The sequence below is a fragment of the Ornithodoros turicata genome, chromosome 3 (assembly GCF_037126465.1).
Source record: "Ornithodoros turicata isolate Travis chromosome 3, ASM3712646v1, whole genome shotgun sequence".
Taxonomy (NCBI): Eukaryota; Metazoa; Arthropoda; class Arachnida; order Ixodida; family Argasidae; genus Ornithodoros; species Ornithodoros turicata.
This window is the reverse complement of record NC_088203.1, coordinates 81368798-81380941: the sequence shown is the minus strand read 5'-3', so window position 1 is coordinate 81380941 and position 12144 is coordinate 81368798. Positions and strand designations below refer to the sequence as shown.

At 46.3% G+C, this 12144-nt stretch overlaps 1 protein-coding gene across 2 annotated transcripts in view; it reads left to right on the top strand.

Annotated features, from left to right (window-relative positions):
• LOC135388693 (protein amalgam-like) overlaps positions 1-11470 on the top strand; it is a 260165-nt gene extending 248695 nt beyond the window's left edge. The window contains exons 7-11 of one of the 2 annotated variants that reach the window (XM_064618409.1): positions 3242-3370; positions 3934-4221; positions 8496-8561; positions 10406-10498; positions 10604-11470. In XM_064618409.1, the coding sequence (XP_064474479.1) occupies positions 3242-3370; positions 3934-4221; positions 8496-8561; positions 10406-10498; positions 10604-10695 (668 nt within the window). In that variant the 3' untranslated portion in view covers positions 10696-11470. Of the gene's footprint in view, positions 1-3241; positions 3371-3933; positions 4222-8495; positions 8562-10402; positions 10499-10603 lie in introns of both variants that reach the window. The other variant, XM_064618408.1, reaches the window with a different exon arrangement.
• Positions 11471-12144: the final 674 nt, after the last annotated feature.

Genomic DNA, 12144 nt, shown 5'->3' with positions numbered 1-12144 from the left:
TGTCCCCAAACCCCCAATCTTTTAAATCATAGAGTGCTTTAATTGATTTTAGGAAGTGTACATGGTATGCTATACCTATACCTGCCCCATACCTACCTATACCTGCCCCATCTCCCACTCAGAAAAATCCGGGATCATTTCCTGTTTGGACGTATGCCTACACTCTAAATCTACTACCGTCTAGTAACGGGTAAAAATTTTTACCCTCTATTTCAGAAGTTACCCTGTAACCTATGGGCAATACCCTCTATAAACGTTACACATATCACGTATAAATAGAGGTTACTGTCTCCTACCCGCCGCACAGATATAAAAGTTACGGTTTGGCCAGGTATGGGGGGCTGCCTCTAAAACGCATGCCTCTTCACAAACGCTACACAACAAATGGTGCTGAAAATCAGCTCTCATCAGTGCAAAACGCAAACTGCGTTTTGCAACCTATATATAGCATGTGTACCTAATTCATCTAGAGGTATCCAGTGGCGAAAAACGATCACTACTTGCACAACAAATGAACTGGAAAATATTTATTATTTAATTGGAAAACCTGGCACTACAGCAGAGGCAGGAGCATGCGGATGTCACAATACGAACGGTGAACGGCATTCTGTTTCAACGGGGTATACTCATTACAGTCCTCACGTTGTTGAAACTCCCCATCAGTACGTCGAAAACGTTCCTATTCCTTCCCGATATCTGAGAATGATACGTCAGCAAAGCGACTTTGGTATATCAGAGGCACATGAAGAAGTAAAACACAAGGATGACAAAGGATTAAGTAAATAAGGTACGCAACACACACACACGTACATACGGTGTTGAACCGCGTTGCACAGACAGACTCTCTTATTAAGTGTGCGGCTAGAACGAGAACACAGTAACTCTTGAGCAGTACCGTTTATAAAGGTTACTTTGTAAACAAGCACGGAAAGCGAACAAAGGAAATGCAAACGCGTTTAGCTGTAAAACGTCCCTATAAAGGGTATATTTATAAGTTACGACGATTGGATTTGGGTTGAACTCGGAAGTAACTTCTATTGCTCCTACAATAACCTCTAAATAGAGGTATCGGGCGTGTACCCTTTACGATATTTTGATATCGACTTCTCTATAGAGTTTACACGTCACTAAAAGTTACAATAAAGGGTACCGAGTTAAGATTGTACTCTCTCCCATCGTGGCAGTTTATTGGGCATAAAGCAACGTCGATAGCTGCTAGTCACCTCTTTCGGGTTCACTTTGCAAGCATGTCGATAAGTACGGGAGAAGCTCTCAGCGCCAGACTCGCGAACCAAACCAGGAAGAAGAGGCTCCGCGCGCTACCTGCTCGGCGCAAGAATATTGGACCCGTGACAGTTTCCCTAATTAGATGAAGATCATCAGTTTGAATTTCCACTGTTATTCTTCGGTGGAATAGGAAACTCCATCCAAACTTTTGCTGAAGAATCGAGTCTGCGGGTGTATGTTGAATATGGGCGAGTAAGAGAGTTCCGGGCCATAGTGACGGGCACAACCCAGCAAATAAAAAACAGTCCTCGTCAGGGGCACTGATATTTTGTTTTGCATTCCCTATTCAGTCAGGACTGAAAGTCCGTTCAGGAATGCTCAAACACCCTGATTAGTTCAAGTCCGGCAGCAGAGGGTGGCCATACCAAACATTTTTTCCTAAACCACGTGTGTTATCATTGTAATGGCGACAATTCACGCCTTTACGTCGCGGGTGGCTATGAGCGACGCCACTGTATAGTAACTGCAAAGCTACTAGAATAGGAATTAGGCCGAGTTCACGTTGGCAGAGCGTTTAATGACCAGCTCTCCGGGAACAGCTGAAGAACAGCTGCTGATCAGCTGTGAACCTGTGGATCAGCTGACGAATGAATCAGCAGGTCACGAGCCTCGCTCAGTCATAGCCCGGTCGTCGTCGTCTACATCAGCCACAGTGGTCGATCTGTGGGTAAATCTGTTTGTCCATGTCTGAGGGTTCTCTAACGTGCAACGGAACCTCTGCACACGGCACGCCGTCTTATCACTGCGCAATTCAAATCACAAAACTCCCTGGAAAATCCAGCACGCGCCGATCAGTTATTGTGTACACGCATGTGACAAACTTCGACGAATGTGCAATGGCTTTTATAGGCGATATTCTCATAAAGAACAATGTGCTCAAGAGTTTCCATACCAGAAGCGTATCTTGCGTTCACTGAAATTGCAGAGTGGACCAAACTGCACATAATTTATGTATTGTTTTTCTTAATGATGTCAGGAACGTTCATGATCTACAAACATGTACACGGGTTCCAGCGGCGCAAGACGACGAATCGATTCAATCGAAGGCTGAGTTAGTTATTCAGTCGTGTGACTTGGTGTAGCGTCACGAACCGCTGGTTCGGGAAGTGTGTTTCTCCTCAATATTCGCACCGATGATCTTCATGTAATTAGGGAAAGTGTCGCACGTCCAATATTCATGCGCAGGGCAGGTAGCGCGCGAGTGAGTGAGTGAGTAAAAAGAAGAAAAACGTGGAGAAATTGGCACCACCAACGTGGAAGCTGGCTACTACGTACCACGCGCGAAGCCTATCTTTTCTGGTATGCTCTGTGGAAAGCACCGCGCAGTTATCGATATGCTTGCCACGTTAACTCGAAATAAATCGCAAGCACTCATCGACGTAGCTTTACACCCAATAAACTCTAACTTTAAGTGTACGTCTATACAGGGGCGGATACCTGATTTTTCTGAGGAGGCATGGTCCGGTCTAAGACAACGTGCTGCATTCGCTTCCTAACAGATGTGCTTACCGAGAATGAAAAGGAGGCAGTCGTACACTGAAATATTACATGGTGGTGTTGACGAAAAGCATCAGTATGCTGCTGCCGGCAGAGACCACACCTCCCTCCGCATTTCTCAGTAGTTCTCGTCCGCCTGAGTTAGTACTTAGCTCCACGTCTGCGAAATTCGTGCTTACCAGCAAATAAGTTACCTCCCCTTCCCCTCTCCTTAATCTCAAATTCCTCTCCCACAAACAACGTGACGTCAGTCTAGGCAGGCAGATCGCATGGTCTACCCAACGTACCCCCCCCCCCTCCTTCCTTGAATGAACTGCTTAGTTAGAATTTAGTTAAACAGATTCGCGCATCAGTGCACATTTCCAGCTAATGTTGTGGTTGCTTGAGTAGACTTCAACATATGAACTCATCTCCTACATCGCTGTGAGGCTGCATAAAAGTTCTGTCTTCGTAACAGATGTCTCGTACGGAGGAGAAGAGCTTAGCATTGCCAAAGTGAGTCGGCTACACATGGGTCCGTACCTCTGTATTGCCTCTAATGGAGTCCCATCACCCGTGAGCAGACGCATCCTTCTCCAAGTACATTGTAAGTTACGTTCGTCTACTATAAGTCATGACGTGTACAAATGAATGGTTTGTTGTAGTACAATGGATTTTGTTGGCACAAACAACTTAGGGTGGGAGCTGCCTACGCTTCGAACATGAGTGTCCTTCAACTGAACTTCTATTGAGAACAATCTCTGCTCCATGTCATATAACGTTCAGATGAGGAACTCTGGAAAATTCTAACAATGATCATGATTCGCAGTAGTATAGTGTAGTAGGATTCTAAGGCTTTTTGCCAGCGGACTGTGAGCGTAGCAGTTGACGCTAAATAGTATGACTGACAGGTCCTCGACAAACAGGGCTCCTGAGGCCTAGCAGGCCCTGATATCACCAAACTGCGTTGTACTTATCGTTTCTCCTTCCTGCATATTCAAAGTGAGAAGTTGACATCAGTCTTGTAGAGGGAACGAAGCTTGTAACTCTCCTGTGTTTGTTTGTCTACTGAACTAGAAATAGAACCAGTAGAGGTAGACCTGTAGTAGAGCCTCCGGAGGCGAGGCTCCGTTCTTAGCTCGGTTTAACCTTTCGTCTACTTACCCTCAGTTCCACCAATGATCTGGATCCCCAACCAGCTGATCGGAGCTCCTATTGGCGGCGTTGTCACCATGGACTGCAACACGGAAGCGTTTCCAATGTCCATCAACTACTGGACGCGCGAGGACGGTGACCTCATCTCGGACTCAGCAAAGTATTCTCTGAACCGCACCGAAAACCTCTACAAAGTACACATGAGCCTCCGGATTCGTGACGTGGGTCCCGAAGACTTCGGTGCCTATCGATGCTTTGCAAAGAATTCGCTCGGTTCCACAGAAGGAGCTATTCGGCTTTACGGTACGTGGGGAGTCGTAAAGTCTGCGTGAATCCTCGTAATGATTTGCCATAAACCTGTCCTAGAAAGATTACTACGTCTGTTTTTGGTAGCTTTTTATCTCTTTCTTTCTGTTCTTTTTGCTGAGAGAATTATATTTTCTTAACTAAATGACAGTTTCGTTTTAAACGCAACGGAGACTTACGAGGCAGGCACGTAACGAAATGCAAATCAAATAATATTCTACTTAAGACACAATGTAATATTTTAGTCGTCTTCTATAATAATGATCATTTCTGAACCAAAATGCTGAGGACGAAGTAGTGGGCACGTAATCGTACTTCGTAACGGCCAACATATAAACATAGACACAAAAGAAGAAATACACGATACATCGCTGCTATTCTCAACTGAAATAATTTTGAAGACGACATCTGGTAGTAAATTCTTTCAGTTGAGAGCAGCAGCGTAGTATCTGCGTTTGTTTTTGTGTTTATATTGGCAGCTTACGAAATATGATAATTCCTGGACTTACGTCGCGAGATAAGTATCCTAATCATGAGCGACGCCGCGCTGGTCGGTCTATGGGTTAATTTTATCCGCCAAAGCGTTCTTTTAGCGTTCACCGAAATCTCAGCATACGGCGCTGCGTATTTAACGTTCCTTGCGCAAGACGGTGTTTGTAAGCCATGTACAGCTGGCATCAGAGTTAACTTGTATGCCATCCGGCCTGCGGACCCCGGTGGTGCTTCGTAGAAATAACGGCGGAGGGTATTTTGGTCATCTATTTACAGTTAGAGTGGTGACCCTCGTTATGAGGGCGTTGTTTTATGCTCTGCCAGGGTGGCTCTATTCCCGCTTCGCACGATGGAGCTGTGATCAAGTTAACTGTGACGCGAGCCGTACCTCGCCACCAAGTTGCTGTACACTCTTAAAAATGAACTTCACCGCATAGCACGTCCTAGTGCACGTCACTAGTCCGTCAACTACATGCGCAGTTGGAGATAGGGACACGCAATAGCGCGCCAGGAGAAATACTGCAGCAGCGCCACCACGCGGCATGGTGCCATTTGGCCAGTCTAAACAGCCAATACGGAAGTAGAGTGAGTATGATGGATTACATTATCTGGCAGGGCAGCGCGGGTAAACCTCTCGTGTACAGCTATCCTATCTGCGGCGCAGTAATATTTCGAGACGTGACGGACTAGAGTTATTTTCCTTCTTACGTTGAACATGAACACGGCTATTGTTTGTGCCACTGAGAGACGCCTATTCCATGAAGCGGAAAGAAGGTTCAGCAATAGATAACACAGGGAATGAGGAGTCCTCATGACATTAGCTATCTCTCAAGGCGCTGTCGGAGGCGTCGCGTGCTCTGGGGCGTCTCGTTGAACTTGTCGGATGCGTTGTGTGTTCTGGAAATCCCTTTCGTGGACCACGAGTACTGTTAATGTGAAGCAATTCAAACGGTCGTCTTTCGGCAAGGCCATTAAAAAAACATCCCCCAAATAATGTCCCGATGAATTTCGAGGGAAGGTACTGATCAAAATACAATCTCAGGCCGGTTTCACACTAACGTGACATTTTTAGCGTCCGTGATATGCGCCTCTGTTGGGGCCGCTTTTTTTCTAGGTGATCATCCGTGTGCTCACTGTGTTCGAGACGTGTGCCTGTTTTTGAACCTTTCACAGGCTCTATTCGGTTCGTGTAGGCCATACACACTACCGTATCTCCTCGCGTGTGGCGTGCTCGCGACGATAAATTGCTCCCACGCCCCATTCTGAGCTATTTTCACTGAACGAACTCGTCTTAAACCGCCTGCCTTTTCAGACTACAGAGTTTCTCCTCCGTAATTTGTAGCGGGTAGAAAACGGACCAGCACTGCTCAATGCTGCTGCTCACACTGACCGAGCCCGGTCCGTGAAAATTACTGCATGTCCGTTTCTTGCCCGTGTTTCTCGGGCACGACCCCCCACACCCCCACTTGGATGCATCTTTTGTCGCTCCCGCTCCTCAACGATATCAGGATGATGATGATAGGAGAAAAAAAATGGAGATGTGAGCCCGCTTACTGCGTGACAGGGGCTCTAGTAAAGAAAAGAAGAAAAAAAAAGTTGGAATTTTGTGACGTCTCTGTTTGAAGTACATATTGCTGTTGCCCCGTTAGCGATCATATCGTAGGTATTACAATATTTTTATACTTTCATATTTTTACGTACGTTTTTATATTTTTGCCTGTGTGTTGAGAAAATAAGACTGGCCTGAGTAGCTGCTGCGCCATCAAAATCTTCCTTATCATTATCATCATGATAACAAAAGGGTGCAATTAAAACCTTCCTCTGCTTGCAACACTTTCTTGTCGTAAACCATTTGCCACACCCACTGCAGGCATAAGTGACGTGGTGGGACGGTTTGAGAGCCATATAGCATGAATGGCGAAACGGCCGGCCAAAAAGACGGACCTTAGCATTCTACAGAAACAGCAGAAACTGATGTCTCGCCTATCTTGTAAGGCCGCTTTCCTTGAGGCTTGCCTACGTTAAAGAACACTCTCTTCCTCTTCTTCATTTCTCTCTGATTTTTATCAGTATTGGGATATACACGGACGAGGAATTCGGTTGTGTGTAAGGGCGCACCTACACGGCGAGCCGAGTGCGTGAACAACGGGCCACAATAGGACACGCCGAGAGTTTCTCGGCACGGACACATGGCCCGTGAGCAAACGTGCACGTGCGAATACTACTATAGACTTTAATGAGTCCGTTTCTCCTGAAAAACGCGGACGAGAAAAAGTGAAACCGGCCTTAGACTTAACCTATATAAACTCACCTGCGACCGGGACTTAATCGCTTGCACGCGTTACGAGCTAACGAGGGGCGGGGCACTCGTCGAGAAGGGCACGTGATAAAACACGTGTACGGCGCTCTTCGCGCGATACGTGAAAGGTGTGGTATACGCGCGATGTGTCACGTGCCCATCTTTTTTAATTTCCCGCCAATCGTTAGCTCGTAACGACCGTAACGACGATGAAGCGATTAAGCCTCAACACGCTCCGCCACCGAACTGGTTCTTGCCTCAGGTAGGTAGCGTTTGAAACTCACAGACAGACAGACATATGTCGGCACAGTTCCGTTGGAAGTCCGCCCAGGACGCGCATTCCCCCAGGGTGTCAGTCGTGACGCTGCCCACCTCTGTGAGGCCGACAACGGCGAGCCCTTTCACCACCACCACCACCACCACCACCACCGAAACTTACAACCAGTTTCAAGTTACACTGCGAGATCTTTCAGGACATGTGCGGACCGAAGAGGATTTGTGTCGTCAAATGTAAGGTAATAGAATTCAGAACAGGCAAAATGGTCCGACAATGCACCCAACGCTAAACTCTGACGGAAAGGGACAAGAGGACGGTACCTCAGCCAAATAGTCCTTCAGGTTTCATGCAGACCAGATAAATGGGACATATATGAGGGTTGCACTAGGCGTCTGCTCCCGTTTCCGTAGCTTCCGGGGAGGAGGATTGACAAGGGGATACGGGAAAGTCAACATTGATTATTGGCCCGTCGATGCGTAGCAAACAGAATATCAAGACTGCAATCGATACTGGAGAGATCTCCGATCCTTCTGCACAAAGGGAGCCAACATCGTCTCTTGCACTACTCTATCCGGTCGAGATAACAGGAATCTATTATTATTTCTTAGCTCAGTCCGAACCCTTGCGCAAATGAAACTCGGCGAAGGATATCTGTCGTGGAGACGTCGTGGACGACAATTTATTATCGTCAGACACCGAGCGCCGGTACATGTCCCGAAAGCATCAAATGCGACTTCCTACTTACGCTACATTTTCTGAACGTTACATCAAATAATGATATTGCCAAGAAGGTTGTCGTTATTGAGGACGTATTAAAAGTGTACTGAATATCGTATCGTGTGACACAGTCTAAAGATGAGTTCAAATACTGAGATTATATCGCCAATGGTTCTATCGCCAATGGTTCTAATCAATATTAGGGAGCTTTAGGGAATCGTAAGCTCCCTCTGATTCTGATTCCGTATTGTCGTCAGTCAATCACATATCAGAAACGTGATGTCAGTTACTCCAAATCAATCAGGCGATTGACTGATCACGTTTTTTGGAAACGTTATCGTGAAACTTGTCCCAAAACTCTTCCGTTTGCCGATACAACTTCAAAAGCAGATGCATGTAGAGACACAAATTCTGATAAGAAGTGATGCATCTATGAATGGGGTTGCTAATCTGTCATGACAGTTCTTCATTTTATTTTCCATTCAGAAATTCACGTCCCACCTCCAGTGAAAGTAAAGGAACCTTCTACTGCGAGGATACAAAGTGTAGAAGGTATGTGTATTTCCTTTCTTCCTACACCTTTATTGCCGATACAATGTAGTGGTTTCAATCATGCTTGCGACTTATAAAAGCCAATTAGTTACCCTATTGCGACATTATTGATTGATAATTGGCAATGGGCTTTCATTTATTTTTACGTCGCGAGACAACCATGATCATGAGCGACGCTACACTGTTAAAATAGAACTTCAGCACATAGCACGCTCCTAGCCAACCAGCACACCGAATGATATCATTCTGCGTCATGATTCGTTCAAAACAGGGGAAGGAGCCTATCTGGGACATGCATAATGTGTCCCATATAGGCGCCTCCTCCCATTTTCAGCAAATAAGGACGCATAATGATATCATTCGGAATGATTGTCGGCTAGGAGCGTGACATGTGGTGAAGTTCTGTTTTCAGAGCGTACAATGTCGGTCTGCGCCGAATACATCATTGATGAATGCGACCTAATTGTTCCTGTGGATCACGTGATTGTCGGATATTCTTTCCATGCACGTCTCCTTTCAAAAGTATATGTTTACACAAATTATGGCGGTTGTCTCGCGACGTAAAGGCCGGAATTATTATTCTACAAATTATGACGCTAGTGTACCACAAGCAGAGCTGTGGAATGTTTGGTCACTCATACATAACGTTTGCAGCCAGAAATAGTAGGTGGGAATTACTCATGCCGAGGCTATCACACAATAATGCCCCCGGAACCTTAAAAGAGCTCTACACAGGGGGACAGAAACTTTTCTAATATTGGGTCTATACATGGCATTCTCGGGTAAACATAAACAAGCCCCCGCCACAACTTCTGGTGCCACTAACACTTCTGGTCCTTCCGAGACTAAGGACGCTCGGAACCACCTGCAATGCAGAATTATATCTTTCGCTATTCTGATTTGTTGTAAACGAGAGGCGTACGCCTTTTTGTGGCAATTCGAATTACCACATAAAGGCGTATACGCCCCTTCCTCTACTCAAACGAGAAGCGATAACACTATCAATCGGCACAGTTGTTGGCGCATAGTGTGTTTGCTGTGGAACCGGATGTCGTTTTGGCACCAAACCGGAAGCGATGAAAACGGCACGTATAACGTTTGCGTGAACGCAAAGTTCCTATAGCCCACCTTTATTGGCTTGGATGGTTCCTACCTGGTTCGTTCAGAAATGAACCAATATCGAAGTTTAGCGCATAAGGAAGAATTCTGCGAAAACGATACGATAAAAGAAGTTATCAAATCCAAGCTTAGCAATGTGACGTCACTCGCTCCAAAGTTCCGAATTCTTTTCTTTCTCCAATTTCCCCAGACCTTATCTTTACCTCAGCGCCTCTCCTCTCTCCTTACCATCTGTGTGGTGGTTCATGATATACTGTTGCAGGGATGATATTGCGTGCAGAGTACCGTGACTTATGTGCTTCGGTAACAGCGGTTATCACCGGAGATTTGCCGTCACTTCCCAATTCGGCAACTTCTCACAGTGAATACACAAATATTCCTAAACATTCAGCCTGATATTTTGCCTGAGCTGCTGTATTCAGCCTGAATTTTCATGATAATCTAACACATAAATGCTATTTTTCCTTGCTGATTTGTTATGGTAATCGGTATTTCTGTAATTCCTACACAGTTTGTCGATTTCCGTTCACCATATTCTTCTGAAACTCGAGGAGCGCTGCTTGGTCCCAATACTCATAACTCCTTTAGTTTTATGGGACATAGGTTGGTGTCATTTGAACCGAAGTCCTGGAGATAGCGTGTCCTGTTCAAGTGTTTCAAGTGTTCTACCTCGCGTGCCTGCTCAGTTATGTTTTTGACGCACACCTTTTGCCTGTCCTTAGCAGACGGAAAACTGGAAGTAGCTGGGAGCGATGGCTCGACCAAGACGCAGAATTTTCCTCGTCGTCCCATGGAGCTCGATCCGGAGGACAATGAAGGTAGGCTCATAGTTTACAGTACTGGGGACTGACCTCAATTCCGTGACCGCACTCAGTACATTGATTAACTTTCTGTAAATATTTATAGCTGTGTTTCGCTTTCAGAAACATCAGACTCGAGTACGATAGACCCGCACAGACGATGGTGGTTTCTTATTCTACAAGGCGCGACTCTACTGATCTGTTCCGGCACATGAGTTCGGGAACAGAAGACACGTACGTCTGGCAACAGTGCTTGAAGCAGTGGGAGTCGTGCCACCCTTCCTATCCTTTCTCCGTTCGTGTCATTTCTTTTCCTTATTTCTTGTCCCGTCGGTTTCGTATTCCAGAAGCTACCTTCTCTAATTGCTCCTTTTGCTCACTGCCAAAATTCGCGCTCTCCATAAGCGACTGTTTCTGTTCGCTTGCCCTTCGTACGGCGCTTTGAGTAACGTAACTATAGGAATGAAGAACTTAATTTGCAGTAGTTGCTGAGATGATTCAGATTCCTGAGCACCACACATAGTTAAGGAAGCCTGACGGCGTAGGAGGAAAGGTTCGTTTTGGAATACGGGGCTACCATCCTTTCCCCTTCCCTTGACACCATACGGCGGCGAAATGCACATCGTCGCTGAAGTACCGAAGGATGACGTAGCCGTCGCTGCAGGATGCCCCCATTGGATTACGCTGAAAATAGCGAAGCGTGAAGAGACGCTACGCAACCATGCGTGCTCGTGTCAGGTGGCTGCGAACAGTGTTACCTTTTGATCTTCCGTCTGTTGAAGCCGAACCTATAAGTAGTGTTCTTCCTCGGAGGCGGCCTAAAGCGTGTGCCAGGACCCAGGACTCACCTACAATATTAGAAGAGAGAAGAAGAAGTAACAATTGTTAGTTGACCGTGTTACGGATGATCTGGGAGGCAATCAGCTTCTACACGGAGCTGAGTGGGGCCTCTCAGCCGCACTGTAATTAAAGAGCATGTGCAAGATTTTACATAGCGTGTTTTGTTGGACTTATTCGATTATCTGGAGGATATCGCTGCATTGTGGCACAGTTATTTTAAACGATATGAGGCACCAGAACTTATCACTATTGTAGAGCCGTGTATCTGCTGTTACACTGCATAGCGAGACAGTCTTGCTTGTATCCTCCAGCTGTATATCCGCAAACGTGTCATTCACGTTGCCAATGTGAATACGTACACGCTATCAGCTATATACACTCGTGTTTTTGATGACGCAGACCACGCCTCACCGTCCTGTGGATGTACACTGAAGCTCGTTGCTTGCTACTGTCGGGTCTAGCAGCACTGGAGAACCGACATTTCAGTGTCCTCGAAGTACTCCTGCACCCCGAGGTCCGGCATCGTGGGCTGCGCTCTATTGTAAAATATTTCCGGCACATACAAGCAGACATCAAATTTTCATGCCTAGCGGCATCACTAAGGAAGTGGGGCCTATAGTGATCACACGTAGTTCACTCCCACATGCATGATATGTACGGTCTGTTTCTCAATCTGATTCCTGTCCCGTCGCCATTAAAACCGCCAACCCCTATAGTGGCCGTCACGTTGGCAACTATGAGTGTTCTGGAGGCCGACAACGGCGAGCTCTTTCAGCCTTATCATCACCACCAACACTACCACTACTGCCATCTGGAGTGGACCG